Source organism: Lepidothrix coronata, unplaced genomic scaffold, assembly GCF_001604755.1.
Source record: "Lepidothrix coronata isolate B3197 unplaced genomic scaffold, Lepidothrix_coronata-1.0 Scaffold246, whole genome shotgun sequence".
Lineage (NCBI taxonomy): Eukaryota > Metazoa > Chordata > Aves > Passeriformes > Pipridae > Lepidothrix > Lepidothrix coronata.
The window spans coordinates 267,898-288,578 of NW_016690426.1; the positions used below are offsets into that span (position 1 = coordinate 267,898).

General features: G+C 47.7%; 1 protein-coding gene across 2 annotated transcripts in view; it reads left to right on the forward strand.

Annotated features, from left to right (window-relative positions):
• The window catches only part of CUNH1orf21 (chromosome unknown C1orf21 homolog), a 114,178-nt gene extending 99,977 nt beyond the window's left edge, over positions 1–14,201 (forward strand). For both annotated transcript variants that reach the window (XM_017834952.1, XM_017834951.1), the window contains exons 4-6: positions 836–912; positions 5,269–5,329; positions 13,176–14,201. In XM_017834952.1, the coding sequence (XP_017690441.1) occupies positions 836–912; positions 5,269–5,329; positions 13,176–13,214 (177 nt within the window). In that variant the 3' untranslated portion in view covers positions 13,215–14,201. The remainder of the gene's footprint in view (positions 1–835; positions 913–5,268; positions 5,330–13,175) is intronic.
• Positions 14,202–20,681: the final 6,480 nt, after the last annotated feature.

Genomic DNA, 20,681 nt, shown 5'->3' on the forward strand with positions numbered 1-20,681 from the left:
AGCCACAGCTTCTCTGGGCAACCTGTGCCAGGGCCTCACCACCCTCACAGGGAACAATTCCTTCCCAATACCCAGTCTCACCCTGCCCTTGGCAGTGGGAAGCCATTCCCTGTGTCCTGTCACTCCAGGCCCTTGTCCAAAGTCCCTCTCCTGCTCCCTGGAAGCCCCTTTAGGAAGCCTTCTCCCTGGAGCCTTCTCTTTTCCAGGTGAACCCCCCCAGCTCTCCCAGCCTGGCTCCAGGGCAGAGGGGCTCCAGCCCCTCTACTCTTCTTGGTGGTGCCTTCTGGACTCTCTCCAGCAGATCCACATCCTTCTTATGATGGGCTCCCCAGAGCTGGTTTCCTTCCTTGTTCCCGATTTTCTGGCTGAGCAGGTCAAGTCTGCCATTGCTGCTCTTCTCCCTGCCACGTTTAACATATGCTTCCTCCCACAGATGGTTTTCCTCAATGTTACTGTTTCTCAGCTCTGTTCTGAGCAAGCCTGGGTTACTCTGGGGCCCTCTCAAAGGTGCTAGTTGATGTTGTTATTGATACAATTCTGTGAGGAGCCAAGCCACAGATGCACACCTCGTTTTCCATGGATTTTGCTCGGTGACCCAGAGGCAGTTCCCCCGCACCACCAAGCCCGTGGCATTTAAAAATTGCCCACGTGGGGTCACTGCATCAGTTGTGTTGCCTTTAATTTAATTTTCACTGAGCTTTCCTCACTGGGTTCTGCAGGTTGAGCCTCAACCCAGCCCAGTGTGATGTCACTGTGATGACAAGTGCCTGTCTCCCTTTGTGTGCTTAAATAAATACTGATGGTATCTCTGTTGTGTGTTTTTTGTGTGTTTCAGGAAAAAAGTGCCAGTTCAAACGTAAGACTTAAATCTAATAAAGAGATCCCAGGATTAGTACATCAACCCAGAGCAAAGTAAGTTCAATTTTTGTTGTTTAAGTCATAATACAAATAAACAGAGGGTTAAGCAGTGTCTGTGAGATTCAAGATTGCTGCCTAGTGCAGACCAGCTGGTGGCTCCAGCAGCCCTAAAACCGTGCTCAATTTAAGTAGAGTAGATCAGGTCACTCGTGTCCCAAGACCAACAACACACTGGGCAGCATCTCTCCTTTGCACAGCAAAGGACCTAAAAAGAGGTGAGAGGCATCTTGTCATGGCTGGTAGGAAACCCATCCTGTGTCGTTTCTCAGCTTTCTATACAACTTACACATAACTAAAATCATATCTCCACTACTGTTCCTAAATACTATCAGTTAATTTCCCAGGGAGGTTTTTGCTCCTGGTGTACATTAGCAGCTGTATTGCCTGGGATTGGGAATGGTAAACTTCTTCCATTTAGAATGGTCACATTAAAATGAGGGGGGGTTGTAGCTGAGAGTTTTTCCACCCTTGGCTGGCAGTTCTGTGCCCATACCCTGGCTGAGGTCAGTCAGTGCCATGAAATATTTAACTCTTGTGACAGAGCTGGTTATTGATATTAGTAATTCATTTCTTATCTAAATCATCATTACGTTTAATCACTAATTGGCTTGGAAATAACAGATTACATGGAGCTGTATATGAGGTTCGTAACGAACAAGTGAAGAAGCTCTGCTGCTGGATTTTGAACACTATGGAAATGCTGTTCTTTATGCCCTGCCCTCAGGGCACTTATTAACTTTAACTTGCTGAATATCAAGTGCTTTGAACACGGTTTCAAGACTGGAAACTTTAGTAATTTCCTAATCAACTGACAGTATAATTCAGCCTCCTTTCAAAGGGAAAAAATAAGTGCTTTGGATGTAATTGCAAAGAAACTCACAGGAGGGAGGTGGAGGTAAAATCACACTTTAGCAAAGCTGTACTTAATTACTGTGGCTCTGCCCTTCCCAGCAGGGTCAGAGATGTATTTAAGATGCTCTAACATGAGGCTAATTAGTCTGGGGTAGAAAAGGGCTGTTCTTTTGGTGGGTAATCTCTTGGTACATCCAAGCCAGAGGAACTGCATGGGTTCAGGGTTTCCATTCTTTCGTCAAACCCATCATTTTAAAGGTTCCTGCAGAAATCAGAACTGACACTGAATCACCAAAAAGCCCATTTTTTTTCATTGCACTGGCAGAGGTAAATATTTTTATGCCAGTCCTGCCAAAATAAGTAAACTTCTGAGAGAGGTGCAGAATGTCACGGTAGGTTGTTGGGCAGAAGCTCCACTTTGTTTGCCCAAGGCTCTGCTGTTTGCCCAAGTTACCATTGCATTTCTGTTTGTAAAGTGGCTACATGTGTTTGAGTTGCTAAATGCCAGGTCAGCAAATAGCTGCTATCACGCACAATTATTTTTTTAAAGGTTTATCTTCTAAAAACCACGACGGTTCTGGCTGCTGGGAGGGGTGGCACTGGGGGGGAAAGGGCTACTCAGCTGACAGAGCAGAAATGAGTGGATAAATCACTTCCAGGGATCCAGGGGCAGCCACAGCTTCTCTGGGTAACCTGTGCCAGGGCCTCCCCACCCTCACAGGGAACAATTCCTTCCCAATATCCCATCTAACCCTGCCCTCTTGTCACTGCAAGACTGTTGTTCCTTGTCCTGTCACTACTGGCTTGCTAAGAATTCCCTCTCCATGTTCTATATTGATATTTTGAAAGGCTGCAATAAGGTCACCCCAGAGCCTTCTCTTCTCCACACTGAACACCCCCTCTCTCCAGAGCAGAGGTGCTCCAGCCCTCTGACTATTTCCATGGCGTGTTCTGGACCCTCTCTAACAAGTCCATGACTCGTTCTGGGGACCCCAGAGCTGGATGCAGGTGTTCCTAAATTCTATTGATTAAGTTCCCAGGGAAGTTTTTACTCACTCCTTCTTGGCAGAGCTTCTCTGAGTCCATTCATCACTCAGACAGTGCTGATACTGGGGATAAATATCTCCGCTTTTGGCAAAATGTGTTTCATCAGCCTGCCACGAAACATTTAAAAATGTGTTCTCATGCCTTCTGATGTGCTTCTTACATGGAGAATTAAATCCACAGTTCGATTTGGGGAAATCTTTTTTTTTTCTGTTCTGTTCTCCAAGAACTCAGCTTCGATTTGATGGTTTTCTGACTCTTCCAGTGTTCACTAATTCTGTCAGTTCCCTGCCCTGCAGTGGATTTTACAGTTATACACAGCTCCTCAATTGTCAGCATTGGAGTGTCTTTTGTCTCTAAATTGTGGGGCAGTTTTCCTGCCCAGACAAACTTGTGTGAAGATCACAGACTGTCAGGTCTTTAGGACTTCCTGTTGGAATTCTCATGTATATAGCAATGCAATCCTCCTTTTTTTTCCCCCCTGCCTTCCTTTAGTTTTCTTACAGTTTATGGCTGGGGTGAGTCACTCCAGTATCATCTCATTTTATTAGAAACAGGATTTATGGTGTTGCAAAGGCAAAACTGTTTCTCAAGCACTTACCTACCAAGAAAGGGCTGTACTGCCCTAAAATCCCTCTCCAAGACACCTGAACATGCAGGTGACAGGGTCAGCTGTCCCAAACAAGCATCTTTTGCCCATCTGAGGTGGAAGTGGGAACCTGAGGGACTGGCAGACAGCTGGGGACAAAAACTCCCACAACCACTGAAAGGTGAATTGTTCCTGCTCCTGAATCACCAGCTTTAGGTTTTAATGCCATTTCTGAAACCTTCACTTCTGAACTGAGCCTTCATTTATGTCCAACATAAGCAAATCATTGTATATGTTCATCCTGATAGCGAGGGCAGTCTGAATGCTGAGCTTTGTAGGGAAGTGCAGCCTGTTGTTGGGCACTTAGGGAGAGTATTAACTCATGACAGCTGAAAGGATCACTCTGAGGAAAAGGGTGGGAATGCAGCAAACCAAGCCAGCTTTTTGTGCTGGAGAAAATCTCCGAGAGCTGTGTGTCCTTCTGACCGTTTGGCATCGCTGTTAACACTGGCACCAGTCCTCATCCTTCCTTTTCTGCATCTTTTTTTGTTGCACACTGAGTCCCTGGCACATTTCCCCAGCCCCCCGTGGGCCCAGGTGCTCCTCCCTGCTGCGGGTCCAGAGGATGCTCCGGCCTCACCTTCCCGGAGGGATGTTATTCATGCAGGAAGGAGGTTCTCCCCATCCTCTTAACATACATAAAGCAGACCCACCCCAAACACTGTCTGCCAACATCCTCATCTTTGTCTCCTCGTCCTTTCCTTGACGTCCCACCTTCCTGGATTTTTAGCTTGCAAGTCCCCCCTTGGGGAAGGGCTTGTGATCTTGTGCCACCCTCAACAAAAAGGAGTATTTTCCAGCCCTCTTTGCTAATCCAAAATCATATCACTGAGACTCTTGGTGCTGCAGAATTAATTGAAGTGAAGGGTCTGGAGCACAAATCTGATGAGGAGCGGCTGAGGGAGCTGGGGGGGTCAGCCTGGAGAAAAGGAGGCTCGAGGGGACCTTCTCACTCTCTGCAACTCCCTGACAGGAGGTTGTAGGAGTTTTCAGTCTCTCCTCCCAGTAACAAGTGATAGAACAAGAGGAAATGGCCTGAAGTTGTGCCGGGGAGGTTTAGATTGGATATTAGGGACAATCTCTTCATGAAAAGGGTGATCAACCATTGGCACAGCTGCCCAGGTGGAGTCCCCGTCCCGGGGGATTTACAGGGTGTGTGGATGTGGCACCTGGGGACACGGGTTAGTGGTGGCCTTGGCAGTGCTGGGGGAATGGTCAGACTGGATGATCTCAGAGCGCTTTTCCAACCTAAATGATTCTGTGAATAACCTGTTGGGTGTGCTCAGGGAGCAGTAGGGACCACCCCTCTGGGAGGGAAGGTCCAGCCTGGGCTCGTAGGCATACCTGGGTGTTGGGTGCAGAGCCCACCTGTAGCAGGATGCCCAGATCCTCCAGTGCAAGACTTTAACCTCATTGGCATTTCATTTGGTGGTGGTGGAATTGGCAGCCTTGGAAAACCTGTTTTGACGCAGAGGGGGCTCCCACTGGCCCGGGCAGCCCACCTGGAACAGGGAATGGTCTCCTCCATTCATTTCCTCCATGGATGCTCCTGTGTCCTAGTTACCATCCCAAGCGTAGCACACACATACAGAACTAAATGCAGTGAGTTTTTTTGTGGGCAAACCAAAAATAGGAAAAAGAAAGAAGATTTTAAAAATTGACATTGTAGATGAAAGTGTAAAGTGATTTATTTTTCACAATGGTGAAAGCTGACAGCTGGGTCCCTCAGCAACCCTGGTCTGCAGCATCAGTGTTCTGTAATGGAAAAATTTGTGTTGTGCTGATACTGTTCCTTTGCCTTCCAGCATGCACATCTCTGAAAGCCAACAAGAATTCTTCAGAATGCTTGATGAAAAAATTGAAAAGGTAAGACCCAGGGATGTAAATGGACGTTCTCAGGGGAGGACACACAGGTTTCCCAGCTCCACGGGGAGGACAGCTGGACCTGCCTGCTGCAGCACTCCACATTCTCCATGGTTCGGAAGGGATCTGGCCCAAGATCCCCTTAACTGCTCCTCAGTTAGATAGATGAAGTGCAAAGAAGACCAGAAAAGTAGGGATTGCGGGCAGTACTGGAGAGAATCCTTTGTTTTGTGGAAACATCACCAGTCTAGGATGGATGGCGGGTTAACTCCAATGTCCAGGATATCATGGATAAAGGAGAAGAGCAAAGTGGGATTTTAGGTCATTACTAATTTGATCTTTCATCTAATCTCTGTGGGAGACAACTGGAATCTTGATGCTGGTAAAGCATTGGACTTGATCTTAGACAGCTTTTCCAGCTTAAATGATCCTAAATGATCCTACGAATAATTGTATCCCAGTACAGATGGGAAACTGAGGCTTGAGGAATTAAGTGGGCTCTGTGGATCAAGTCTAGATCTCAGTCTTTGCTTATACCTTGAGCTGAGGTTCGTGTACCAGTACACCCTTTACACTGCATAGTTTGGAGTCATTTGTCTTGTTTAATACTTTGTATTAAATATTTCCTTCCTCAATTGCAGTAAGCTAATTTGTACTGCCAATTTCCGACTGGACCTGAGGAAACATTCCTTTTCTGAGAGGGAGGTCAGACACTGGTTTAGGCTTCCCAGAGGGCTGGTTGTTGCTTCAGACCTGTCAGTGTTTCAGAGATATTTGGACAATGCCATTAACAATGATGTAACTTTTGGTCGGCCCTGAAGTGCTCAGTTGATTGGGCAGATGATCCTTGTAGGTCCCTTCCAAATGAAATACTGCTATTCTATTCTAATCTATTCTATTCTATTCTATTCTGTGTTGGGTTGCAGAGTAGAAGGGAAATTTTTCCTTGGATGGCTCTGAATTTCTGCCATTTTTGCCAGTACTCCTGGTGTTAGGAGTCAGAGTGCTACAAGGGGTGACAAATCTCTTATTTGTCCCAAGCAACAGATTTGTTACTCTAAAAAGAATATAAATTATGAAAGCAAAAAATGAGATAAAGGGAAAGAGTAGAAGTGAGGAGAAGTTTGTAGATTCCTGAGAAGAATATTTCTGTACCAGTATTTCACAGGGGTAAGATTTTATGTAACCAAAGTGCATTTAAAAGTAGAATTTTACATATCCACAATATAGCTACATCTCCTTTGAGTAAATGCATCACCCTATGAATATTCAGATGCCTTTCCTGGACATTGTCCCCTTCCATAATGTCAAATGCAAAATCTCCAGTGAAATGGATTTTCCAAAGGTCTGTGTTATCTGCAGTCCAGGCCAGCTGAGGCTGTGTTTGATGATGAGTTCTGGTTAGTTTTTTGTTTCAGGGCACTAATCCCATTCCTGCCACACTGAGTGCAGCTGCCCATGTCTCCTGGCTGGTTGGATCATGCTCTCAGATGTTACAGGTGATCTCCAGGGCATTTGTACAAATTTATCTTCTCCATCAGGAGTTTGTTTAGAGGGAATACACAGTTTATCTGTCAGAAGGAGAGAAAGGGCTCTCCTGCTTTTCAAGATGCTGACACTTGATGGGACTGGCAGGAATTAATGTGCAGCTGAACGTGGGATTTGTGTTCTCTGGGGACCTCCTGTGCCTGAGGAAATAGTCTTCCTAAGGGAGAGTTTGGGGTTTTTTAATTAATCTTTGCCCATAACACATTTTTTTCTAGGTATTGCCACAAATGCCAAAAAGACTGGAAAACATGAGGGGTTTTGTCTGATGCCTAAACAGCATTTTGAGGACACTGTCAAACAATTAAACGAGTTCTATCAGTGAGCAGCTCACCAGTTGCAGCTGAAATAGTTTGCAGAAGTGGGAGGTGTTGCCTGTGGCTGATGAGGTCCCAAAACATGTTGTAACGTTCCCGTGGTAACCGTGGCCATGAGCAGCATTGGGTTTGTGATGGAGACATGGAGTCTGTCACCAACTCTGGGCTGTGCCTACAGAAACTCCACAGGCAGGAGCAAAACATCCCTCAGCTTGTGTTGGAGTCTCAGGGGGTGTTGGGTCACTTATTACAAGTGAGTAACAACAACTCTTACGTGTGAGCTGCGCATTAGACAGGAAAATGAAACAGGTGTTTTGGACTCCTCACAGCCATTAAACGGACAGGAAGGTCAGCTAAAATAAAATTTCTGCAATCAAAGTGTGAAATGGAAAGAACACAGGCTGACATTTCATCAGCTGAAGCGTTTATGAATCCTGCAGATCCAAAAAAAGCCGTGATGAAACAGTCTGGAGAATCTCTCTGGCTGCCCCTACGAAGCTCAACTGCCTCCTGCAAATGCCACCCAAAGGTAAAAACCAGAATGTCAGCCCCAATGAGTGGAGCTCCTGTCTACCAAAATTCAGTGTCAAAACACTTGTGAGGCATTCAGAGGGAGACATCTGTTCCTGTCTCTGCGTGAGTCCCTGCCTGGAGAGCTGGAGCTGAACTTGCCTGTATGGAACTGCGTGTGATTGTGGTAATTCAATTCATAGGGTTTGTTGGAAGGAAGAAATACTGGAATGAAGGCTAAGGTAGCACTGCCTGAGAATGTGAAAGTCAGCCTTGCACATAGGGTTAGATGTTGGTACTGCTGGAGTCAACCCAGTCGTTTCAGAGACACCAGAATTTGAGCTTAAAATACTGAAAAAACTGATGAGAAGGTACAAAGTTTTGTGGGAGACTGGGAGTAGCTGGGTAGAGTTAAGCACAGGAAACAGTAGTGAGATGTCATATCATAGAACATCCTGGTCTGGAAGAGTCCCACAAGGACCATCAAGTCCAGCTCCTGGCCCTGCACAGGACTACCCCAGCAATCCCTCCCTGTGTCTGAGAGCATTGTCCAAACACTGTTTGTCATGGGCCTGGCTTTTGGAGACAAAAAGACACGTGTGCAGCAAGAGTTCAGGAGGAAAATGGAGCAGAGACAGGCACTGGGAAGGAGGCAGCTCACCTGGTGTCAGTGTGATCATCATTATTGAAAATTAGGCCTGCCTGAAATCACAGAAATATATTCCAGTGGAGGATGAGCAAGAGGTAATAGCAATTAAGCTTGAGGAGAGTGTTCCCCCAGAGTAAATTAGAAAGATGTGGGTCAGGAGTACAAGTGATTTGCTTGACCTGAGAGATGGAGGCAGAAATACAGCTTTGGAAACCTGAGAAGGAAGCAGAGAGTGATTAAACATTCCTTCTGAAGCAGACCTGGCAGCTGCTGGATAAATCTGAGATCTGCTGTGCCCAGCAGAGGAGAAAGGGGCTCCACTGGCTGCAGCCAGGGCTGGGGCAGTCACTGCCCTCTCACAGGGGAATAAATCTGGTTTTGAAATACCAGCTCTGATTAGGAAGATAGAAACATGTCCTGGTAGGAGGCCATTTGTATTGATATTCAGGCAAATAAATTGATTACCTGGGTTCTCTCTTATCTAATAGTGCAAGGACTAATTTAGTCCAGTGTTGCATTTGCCTTCAAAAAGAGTCACTGTGAAGCACACAATGAAGAGCTAACACCTTTCTCCTAAAGTTTCTCCAGTCTTCAGGGTGTTTTTTCTTTCTACAAGAATTTGTTTGGACGCTGATTCCACAGGACCCCATGCAAGTTCCGTGTCACCCTTCAAGAAGAAATCCCAGCACAGGAAGGACATGGAGCTGTTGGAGAAAGTCCAAAGGAGGCACCAAGATGAGAAGAGAGATGGAGAAGCTCTGCTGGGAGGAAAGGCTGAGAGAGTTGGGATTGTTCAGCCTGAAGAAGAGAAGGCTCTGGGAAGACCTTATTGTGGCCTTTCAGTACCTAGGAGGCTCCAGGAGAGCTGGAGGGGGACTGGGGACAAGGGCCTGGAGTGAAAGGACAAGGGGGAATGGCTTCCCACTGCCAGAGGACGGGTTTGGGTTGGGCATTAGGAGGAAATTCCTCCCTGTGAGGGTGGGGAGGCCCTGGCACAGGTTGCCCAGAGAAGCTGTGGCTGCCCCTGGATCCCTGGAAGTGTCCAAGGCCAGGTTGGACGGGGCTTGGAGCACCCTGGGCTGGTGGAAGGTGTCCCTGCCCATGGCAGGGGGTGGAATGAGATGAGCTTTAAGGTCCCTTCTGAACCAAACCAGCCTGGGATTAAGAAATAATCACAATGCAAACATGCTCATGGACAAAAATGAGATTAAAAAATGTCATAGCAAGTGAAGATGTCCCAGTAACAGCTCTGGTGTGGTCGGTGGGTACCCCGAGTGTGGGGAATTGGTGCCACCACCACAGGGGTTGTCACTTTGGGTCAAGAGATCACTTGGTCTTGGGCACCGGTGCCAGTGTGGGGGTGGGTTTGCAGGGATTTCTCTGCCAGTCCACTCACCTGGTCACCGGGAGCCGGGTCCGGGAGTACCCAGGCCAGGGCAGAGGTGCCTGGCATCAACTCGCTGCATCCCCTCGTTAGTAAAGCTGGGCATGGAGCGCGGCGGCGACACAATGCAGCTCGTTGTATGGTATTTAAAGAGGAAGGGGGGTTGCTAACGAAACGTATGCAAGGGCAGAATGATTAGGCAGAAACTCATTAGCAAAGTGGATTGCTCTTAATGACTCCATTGATTTTTCCCTAACAAAATGAGAAACGGACAAAAATTAGCACAGTATACAATGATTTAGTGCCGCCTCCCGGCATTTTCTTCCCATCCTTTCTGCGCGGGCTGTAAACAAAACCAGATTGATGAAAAGGGTTCCCAGCGCAGAGCCGGGCTCGCCATTCCCAGCGCCGCCTCCTCCGTGAAAGGGGCCACTGTGTCCCCCCGGCTCTTTCAGCCCGGCAGAAGAAAGGGCTGCTTGGTGCAGCTCGTTCCCCTCTCCCGGCCCGGCCGCCCTGCTCTCCCTCCCTCTCCGGGCCGTGGCTGGGATGCCGGTGCCAAGCTGCGGAAGCGCATCCCCGGCACAAGGGGCCATTCAGCCGGGCGGGCTGTGCCTCGCCCTGGCACCCAAAGGGGGAAAAAAGCCCTTTTCCTGTGATTTCTCCTCTTTTTATTCCCCAAAAGGATCTCATCAGCCGTGGTGCACCCCCGGTGGGTGATTTCTAGAGGGGGATGAGCCCTTCTGGTTTGGGTACAGGCAGGAAAGGAGGCATTCAAGGTGTTTGGAGATGTTTCTGTGGACACCTACAAAAGCTGAAGGTTGGATTTGGAACTGCGGGGGAGGAAGATGGGATTCCTCAGGAATTAGCTGGACTTGGAGGTGTGTGTTACCATTATCATTGCAACTCATTTAATGTCCTGTGCTATTAAGGGCTATTAAAGGAAGGCCCATAAAGTCCTCTTGGTAGCCACCTGCTCTGTTCCAGTGGCTCCTCTGGACGCAGGAGCCTGCTTCCCTGGACAGGATTTGACTGGCAATCATGGAATCATAGGCTCATAGAGTGGTTTGGGTTGGAAAGGGACCTTAAAGATCATCTTACTCCACCCCCTGCCCAACAAGGGCAGGGTCATCTCCCACTACACCAGGTTGCTCAGAGCCACATCCAACCTGGCCTTGGACACTTCAGGGGTGGGGCAGCCACAGCTTCTCTGAGCAACCTGTGCCAGGGCCTCACCACCTTCACAGGGAGGAATTTCTTCCTAATACCCAATCCAAACCTGTCCTTTGTCAGTGGGAAGCCATTCCCCCTTGTCTTATCACTCTTGTAGCCCCCTGAGGTACTGAAAGGCCACAATAAGGTCACACTGGAGCGTTCTCTTCTCCTGCAGACTTCTTTTCCAGACACAGTGGTGGTCTGTTCGAGGGAAGTTGTTACCTCCTCTGGTTCCTTTGCTTCCTGTCACACATCTGCTCCTGGAAAAAAAAAACCATCATCCTTTCAGTCTAAACTTAGATACCACTGGAGCTCCTCTGCTCACATTGCCAGCTCGTTATCTGGCTGCTGCTTCACTGGTTGATGTTTCATAGAGTCAAAGAGTGGTTTGGGCTGGAAGTGACCTCTGAAGGGCATTGCTGTTGAAGTAGGTCCTTGGCATCCCTTTGGGGATTGGCACACTCGGTAGCCATAGAGCAACCCCAGAAGCAGAAGGAAATGGCAGGAGGAACAGGAGGGAAACAGGGAATGCAGGATGGCTTTCTCCCAGGATTTGGGTCTGTTTGAGGCTGTGATAGCAGTGATGGCCACTGGTGGGAGCGTGGTGGGGAATGATGGGCTCCCTCGTGAGCAGGAGGCGGAGGAACCAGGTAAATGGACCTCCTGCAGGTGCCCTGAGCCTCAGCCATCCCTCACTGCTGGTGCATTTCACAGCTCTGAAGCATTTTGGACAAAGCTTTTATCACCACCAGCTTAGTCTCCTGGTTTTGTCCAGATGTGGTCCCTGGACTGGAGAAAAGTGGTGGATTTGGGTTTCACTGCAAAGTATTTCAGCATTCCTTCTTTTTGAGCTTTTAGTTTAAAAAATGTATTTTATTTCCTTTCTTTCTGGATCAGTGACTGCTGAATTGGAATTTGAGCTGATTAGTCTCTTGAGGTTTATTTTAACTTACTAAGAAAACCCTTTTGCTAACAGTGCTGGGCCCCTGGGGAGCTGTTAGAGTGCACACATTCCTGGGTGTGGACTCTCCAGCAAAGCCAGCTCTGCAGTCCCACCACTGGCACCGGGATTGTAACTGCAGAGGCATTTTGGAGCCTTTGTTCCTGATGTGCACCCCTGCTGTGTGTCCCAAATAAACTGATCGCTGCATCAAGAAACATCTCTTCCCCTTTTTTTTCACTTTTATCTCTCCTCCCTTCCCTTTCCTGACAGGACAGTGATTGGTTTTGATCTGGGAGGCAGCTGGGTACCCCTGTTTTACCACTGCTGTGTTGGTGTCTTCTGCTTACAGGGTGATGTTGACTTTTTATGCTCTGTTGGAGGTTAGACAGTCTCATATTTCTCCTCTTCTTTTTCTTCTTCTTCCATGACAGCCCTTTGCTCAGCTGCTGGGATTTTCCACGTGAGCACTTGGTGATACATCCAGCACATGGGAAAAATGGGAAATAGCCCAGAGATTTTGGGCACTGCATTTGAGGGACTTGTTTGGCACAGGATATCTCAGGTGGTTTGTGTCAAAAAGCTGGTTTTGTGCAGGGAAACAAGGATAGTGAGACCTGTCAGGTCTTTTTTTGCTGCTTTGAACAAAACAGGTAGTGAGGGACAGGACATACCTTCTCCAGAACAACATCCCAAGGGGAATACCTAGAGAGATGCTGCTGCCAGTCTTGTTGTTGGGCTGGAATGGAAGGCTTAACATGACTGGTCTGATAAGAAATCCGTGTTTTGTGAAGCTTAGCCCATATCCCCCACTGTGCAAGCATAATTTCAATACAAATAGTATCTTCTGCTCTTCGGTTAAACTCTTGCTGGGGTTATCACAGGAGGTGTTCTTGTTCACAGCAGCTGCCTTGTGTTGCTCATGGGATTATGTGCTTCCTTGCTTTTGCCTCGGAGATTATCTCTTCCCAACAAATGCGCAGGGTTGTGCCCGTCAAGGTGAATCATCTTGGCATAAAATAGGTTTGTAAATCAGTCTGTTGGACTCCCCCTGGAATTCAGTGTAGGGGATGACGTTTAGGAGATTATTAGTGAGAGAAAGGGAAGGGTCTCCTGTCCTGGTTTCGTGGCTGGAGGAGTTGTGCAAGCTCCATTCCCTGTGCTGGAGGCTTCTCCCCAGCCCTGAGCCCCGCCACGTTTAGAGACCTGATGTGCTTTCCTAGCGAGCGCTCCCTCAGCTCATTCCTGTCTGCAGTAGCCATGTACAAACTGTCTGGCTTTTGTCCCTGCAGGGTCGTGACTATTGTTCAGAAGAGGAGGATGTCACATAGTGCCAACTCTGCCGCTTGCCCCAGGAGTAACTACTGTGTAAATAGATTACAACCCAGCCGAGACCTTCCGGGAGTCTTCTAGAGCGAACAGCACTACATAACAGAAGAAGATCATTTCCACATTATATACTCCATTCAGTTACAGTGTTTCCTAATGAACAGATGAGGAATATTGCTAAGAACTCGTAAGGAACTGTTTTTGTTGCTGCTAGTTAAAACTTGTTGCAACTTCTCACTTTTTTCTGTGTCCAGATACGCAGCAAATCCTTAAAAGTTAATCCAAAAGACGTTGTTGATTTTACTGAGGCCTCTGGCCTGTTTTCTATCAGATGAGGTAGTGTTATACAAAGCTTCCATAAGTGAACATTCAAGCATCTAAGAAACACCCTTAAGCTGTCTGTCAGTCCGCGTCCGGGCCGGAGTGCTTATTAATGCTGGTGATTCCAAGCTTTGGAGATGGGATGTCTTTGCCATGGCAGGCCTTGTTTCTCTGCTGAGAAGAAGCTGAGAAATTATTATCCATTAAAAGCATGTTATCACTGAAATACTGGAAGTGATGCAGGAGCAGAAATTTGTATTCTAAGAGGAAAAAGAGTTTCATTTAATAGGTATCTTAATCAAGGACTAAGCTTGCAGTATTGGCTTTGCTGAGCACGAATGGGAGTGTGATCACAATCATTTTGAATCTCTTTTTTTCTAAGAAAATAAACATTTTACTGTTTTTATGTATTCTTGTCTTTTACCATTCCTACAACACAATGTTTTCAGAGTCTGGGGACAAGGAACACAAAACCAACCCTCCGCCTTGATGAGTCCTGTGGATCTAATCTCTTAAAGCAGCTCTGTGCCAACTGGGGGGATCTGTTGTGTGTCCTGTAGAGTTTATTTTTCCATATTAAATGGAGAGGATATTACCTTCTCAAAAGCAGATGTAATATTTTTAACAAATGCTGTCATGAGTTAAAAAAAAAATTAAGGAAAAAAATACAGCTTTTGTATTTATTATTTCAAAGGAGATTGTTACCTGTGCTGGTATTTCTTCCTGCTTCGATGCTGTATGAGGGCAAGGTTTGCACTGCAATTTTGTCAGGACATAAGTTTCTGTACCGTGTTGATTTTGTTGCTCTGATGTGTGTGATGGGTGTGGAATAGATCATGGGATTGCTTTAACAGCATCTGTTATGATGTGGCTTCAGGGGGACATGGAGCCCGAAGTTTATTGTTGGTCATTTTTCACTGAACCTTCTGAAAAATCAGATTCCTTTGAAGGGTTCTAAGTCTCTCAAAGGTCACCTGTGTCTTCGGAAAATCTCTAAATTTTTGGCTAATTTCTTGACTAAAGAGGTTTCCTCCAATGTTTGCTCTGAGTGGGGTTGGACAGTCCATGACAGAGGATTTCCTTCCCTCTCACTGCTGTGCCATACCTAGAATATGTCCAGAAAAACCCCAGCTTCCTCATGCTCCCATCCCTGCACTGGGTTTGCCCTTGGCTTTCAGGCAGTGGGGTGGGGAAGACCCACCAGGGAGAGAGACCTGTGAGTTACTCCTACTTGTGCAGCGCTGGATGCGAGCACTTCCAGCACGAGCAGCTTTCCAAGCAGCTGCAGATCAGTCTATTTGCTTGAGGCAGAAGCTGTTCCCGAGCTCTGCAGGCTCCTCAGTCCCCTGGGCTCCCATCAGCCTCAGTCTGAGCCCCGTGGTTGCTGTATTCCAGGACTGAGACAACTCAAGTGCTTCCGAGCTTAAACAGCTTTCCCTGTGACAGCTCAGTGTCAGGGTCCTCCCTGGCGTGTTCAGCTTTATCCCGATGGTCAGAAATTTCCAGCCAATTTTGATTTTCCTGGATCCTCATTGTATTTTAGCAGCTGCTTTGGCCACACAGCTCTTCCCAAGTGTCCTGCCCTCACTGGAGGTGAGGTTTCACTGCCTTCCTCCCATCCCATCCTCCTTGCTGGAGCTGTTGGCATCTCTCAGTGCCACGGAGCCGTTTGATCCGTGATGAATTCTTCAAGGTGATAACTCCATCCTCTTGGATATGATTTTTTTTCCATAATTTATGCCAGCTCTCGAGCAGGTAGCCACGCTGAGGGGAGTCAAGAGACTGCACATTTCAATTATTTAAAAGACTTTAATTAATAAAGAGTCCTGGGGCTTGATCCCGCAAACCCTTCTCTCCAAAGTGCTTTATTAAGCTTTTGTGAGTGGTACAGGAATGATGGGATTGGGTCTGTTCTTCTGAAACATATTTCATTGTCCAGATGCTGAACATATCATGTATAAATTTCCCCTCACAAACCCTGTGTTAGACACAGTGGGGTCTTTCTTTCAGCCACCTCTTAGTTTTAATAATTCTTTTATTTCATATTTTTCTTGCCAATGATGATGGCACCGAAGGCCTGGGTTTTGGTGGAAGCTTTATGAGGGAGGACAAACAATTCCCATCTTACCTGTGCTCTTATTCTGAGCAGCAGCAAGTGCTTTAGTCTTCTCTCTGAATTACAACCTCACTGATGGACCTTTAGGTGACAGTATTTGTGACTGTCCTGCTGCTGGCTGGGGAGGCACGAGGGAGGGCAGGAGGTCTGGAGGGCATCAGTGGTTGTCTGTGGAGTTGACATGCTCCAGTACTGCTCCAGGAGTGTTCCAGGACTGCCCCAGGACTGCCCCAGGACTGCTCCAGGACTGCCCCAGGCTGCTGCTGGGATTGGCGTGAGGGAGACAGCCTTCAGTTTGCTCTGACCTTCTGCAAGAAATGCTCTCAGGCACATGGGGTGTCCTGTGCAGGGACAGGAGTTGGACTGGGTGATCCTCGTGTGTCCCTTCCAGCTGAGGATGTTCTGTGATTCTGTGAGACATGAACAGAACTTAGGGTTTGGGGAGGGAGGCAGGTGTTGCCTGTTCATGCCAAATCAGCAAATCCTTGGCCACGACAGGTCTTGCTGCCATCACCCTGTACCAGGCAGGTCCCAGGAGCTTCTTGATGGTTTTCAGCCAACTGAACGACTTGGTCAGGCAGGAGAATTACTCTTATACAGTTTTGGATACGGAGAAGCAGAGATCAGATCCCACAAGGAGCCCCATGATAGTGCTCAAATGAATGTCACTTTTGAACCTGCTTTAATTCTCCCACCTTTGCAAAATCCTGGCAAATTTTGTTAGAAGTCTAAATATGTACAATGGCTGAGGATCTCTAATAATATAAGTAGTTTACTGGGGCTTAAAATGCACCTCTCCTTGCAGCCCTGCCTCCACATTGCTTTAGTCTGCTCAAATATATTCAGCAGGGTGGGAAAGAGGAGGGTGGGAAGAGAAGGAAAACTGCTTATATCTGATATGATGTGCTTAGTTTAAATGGGATTTCAAGGTTTCCTTTAAAAGAAATATCAAGTGATTTAGGGCCCAAACTTCACTTTAGGAGGCTGACTCACTGTTTAAGCTCCAAGCCGGATTCTGGGATCTTGGAGGAAATTGTGGTTGAAGGGGTTTTGCAATCAACCTTCCTCCCTTGCTGTGCTTTTTTCTTTGTGCAAAGCCCTTAGAGCAGTGTTGGATTTTCCCCTCAGAGCCTGCCCCGTGCGTTAGGAGAGGAACTGGGGAGCTGGAAGAGTTGCCCAAGCGGCTGTGACCATCCCCAGATCCAGCCCTGTGCCATGTTTTATCCATGAGCTCTGACCTAAAACGATGATGCCTTTATTTGTTTTATTTATTGTGAGTTCCACTTCACCCGTGCCCTGTCCCAAACTCTTCCACCCCCAATTAACATTAATTTCTTCCTTTGCTTTCAGTCAGAAGTTTGGGTTTTTTGAATTAAGTCTCGCTGCCAGAAGACCCAGCTCTGTCCTCCCCCGCCACAGAGCCCGGGGTTGACTTACTGCTGCTTTCCATCCCTGTGTGCACAGCAGGAGTAGCGATGTTTTCAGACAGGTGAGATCCTCACCCCGGGAACAGCCTCATCCCACCGTCCCCGCGTCCCTCCTCTGACCTCTGCAGCTGGAGTTGTGCTCGGTGCTGCCACGGGACACGGTGGCCGCGTCTGGAATAGAAAGGAGCCAGGGATCAGCAGCATTCCATGGATTTTTTGCAGTGTGCCTTTTTGTTGCTGTAAAGAACATCCAGGACTGGCCATAAGAGTGGCCACGGAGCACAGCAAGTATTTTAAAATCTGAATGATGACACAAGAGCAAAGGGGCTGATGAAGCACCAGGAGACGTGTTGGAACTCTGGAGACATCGCCGGCACCGTATGAGAACTGGGCTGAAGAGAAATACTCGGTTGTCAGCTGTTTCAGTTTTATCAGGTCTGTAAAACAATAGTTTCCTGTCACTCCCACTTTGGAATTAGCAGTCACTCAACTCCAGATTGGCTTGGCTGACCCGTCAGACCTTCAGGACAGGAGAGGCTTCCAGCTGGGTATGTGTGTGTCTACCAAGGAATGAACTTAATGTGAACTTTTAACAAGATTTCCAATTGCTGTTGGCACTGCTGTCCCAACAACAGCCTTGATCAACGCTGCTGCTTCACAGGTGACAGTCCCTGACACCATGAGGTGTCCACAGGGGTGGGACACTGGCACAGGTTGCCCAGAGAAGCTGTGGCTGCCCCTGGATCCCTGGAAGTGTCCAAGGCCAGGTTGGACTGGGCTTGGAGCAACCTGGGCTAGTGGAAGGTGTCCCTGCCCATGGCAGGGGGTGGAACTGGATGGGCTTTAAGGTCCCTTCCAACCCAAACCATTCTGGGTTTCTATGACTGTGAAACGAGTGCCCCAGCTCAGGTGCTGTGTGGGGTGTTGGGGTGTCTGAGCAATAAGTATCTCGTGTGCCAAAGCTTTTACCTGTCAGAGACAGCCCAGGGGGAGATAACCCCACTTGCACCCCAGGATAATCAAAAGCTTTGTCTGCAGCCACGTGCAGTGTGTGGTACTGACAATGTTTATGGTGTTCACTGAGAAAGCACAAATTTATGGAACTTCCTACCAACGTGGTTTTATGGAGGATGCTTTTGGGAGAGTTGAACATCAGAAGACCCTGCTCTGGGTCCTGGTACTGCTGGGAAACTCTGCTTTTTCATGCTGAAATGTTTCTCTATGGAGTTTAATTCTGTAGGTGTTTGGGGAAGAGGAGAAAAGGAATGCAGGGATGGTTTTGGAGGGGCACATCATTTGCTTTACTGTTGGGAAGGAAGCCTTCAAGTCCAACATCCAGAAAATTGGGTAAGCGCCAAATGAAAATTCCTATTATTGTTACTGTGCTTTTGGGGCAAAGGGGAAGAAGCCCCAGGTCAGGGGAACTGCAAGATGGGAACATTGGTAGAATTCAAAAACCTTCATGTCTTTGCTTTTTAAGAAAAAAAATATTTTTTTCTTTTAATTTAGCTGCACATCTCTACCCACGACATCCAGGTAAACGCTCACTTTGAGCTTGAAGGTGGCAGAGCCATCATCATCATCCTCTTCATCATGCTCATCATCTTCTGCTGCTTCTTCATCATCATAAACATGTGTGGGACTGTGAACCTCCTTCATAAAAGCCAGCTGTAAGAGCAGCCTCATGGACACCTATTCCCTGCACCCACGGCAGCAAAAGGAGAAGCCTGTGATTCCTTCCCTCTCGGAATGACTCCCTCCCCACTGCTCTGCCATCCTGGGTGCTTTCTATTTCAGTCAGGAGACCTGAGCTTTTATTCCCAGCTTTGTTACCAGCAGCAGCCTCACCCTAAGGCTCTGTCAGCAGGAGGTGTTGCCTCGGATGGGTGTGTGATGCTGGGCTGGATCGGGCACCGCCCGCCCGGAGCTGGAGCAACCACCCTCCATCCTTGCAGAACTTCCCCCCTCAAACCTTCCAGGGGTGAGTTGAAGAGAAGATTTGCTCCCCCTGCATATATTTAATTTTTTTTTAATACACATATTAAGAAAAAAGTCACATTTTGAGACAAAAAGTTCTCGAGAGCAATTGCTGCAAGAAACTAGAAAGCTCCGTGTGGGAACCGAGCGATATTCCTGGGGGTTTGGCATTCTGCTTTTGTGTCTATTAATAATCCCCCAGAGTGAGTCAGATGGAGCTGCATTTATTCACTGAGTCGGAGAGAGCTGCTACCCAAAATAGCAGCTCTGTAATTTTTTATGATGCTGTAATGCCAGCACGGTGAAGACTGACATCATTGCAGGGCGATGCTCAGGGCCTGGCAATCAGCTCACCCATGGCAGGCCCAAAAATAAACGTGGGAAGCCACGTGCTCAGTTACATAAAGCAGCTGTGAGAGCCGGCACGTGGTGGAAATGCCCTCACCTGCACAGCTTTTCCCTGGATTTTTCTGCCTTGTGCCTTTTTAAAGCCACCTTTGCTGATTTTCTTCACGTGTGAGGAGCACTGGGCCCGAGCAGGGGTGGGGAAGCAGCTTTTGCTGCAGAGGGGAGGATAAAACCACGTCTCTAACAATCAACTACCTGCCTGCCACGAGAAGAGGTCTGTGGGGAAAGCCTAAAATGCATCAAATTCAGCAGGGCCAGCTCAGAATTCCTCTCATCCACGCTCTTGCTCTGTGTCCCAGCTCAAACCTCCAAGCATCCCCCGGGTCAAGCCCTGTGCCCAAAACCCAGCGACTTCTTCCCATCTCAGTGTCGCTGGCAAAGGGGGTGAGGGCAGGGAAACACTGGGGTAGGGTTTGGGTGGTTTTTTAAGGATGAAGCTGTTTTTCTGGGTGTTTTCTCATTCTCTGCCCTGCACTGCTGCCACCAGGTCTGTCCGGGTGTGGCAGCCGGTGGAGCACCCGAACCATCCCGAGGTGGTCCCGCTGCTCCCCAGAAAACACTTGTGGGTACCAGGGAGCACCACACAGGCTTTTTTGGCACAATTTTGGCCTGAATGCCTCTGCAGTGGGCCAGCCCTGGTGCTGTGACATCACACTGTGCTCTCCACAAAGGGTTAATAAAGATGAATTTGCCCATGCTGGAGCTTCACAGCTGGGGTGAACTTTCCCAGGCAAACGTGTTTTATAGGCCCCATTCCAGCTGGAAACATTTATTAACATTACCTTTTTATGTAGCACTTTGGAAGAAAATGGGACTCCTGCCACCAGCAGCTTTGGGCTGACCTGAAGGATGGGATGAGCAGCAGCTGAGGCTGAATTTCAGTCAGAGCCACTGAAGTCCTTCAGGTGACCTGACTAGGAAGTGGAAATGTGGTAATTGAGTAACAGGCCATCGATAGAATTATTGGAATAAATTACTAAATATAATTTTAATAGGAGGGGTGATGACCTGATGCCACCATGCCTCCCTTACCCCCCAGGCATTCATGAGAGTGTTCCAGGGGAGAATCAGGAATCTTTTCAGGCCCAGAAATAAATACCCAAATAGTCCTGATTTCTTGTTATAAAAGAAATACAGAGAGGGACAGACACATCCTAGATGTTAATCTTGTGTTATATTTTTGCCTTTTCAGAGGCCACCTGCAGTGGGAGGGTGACTCC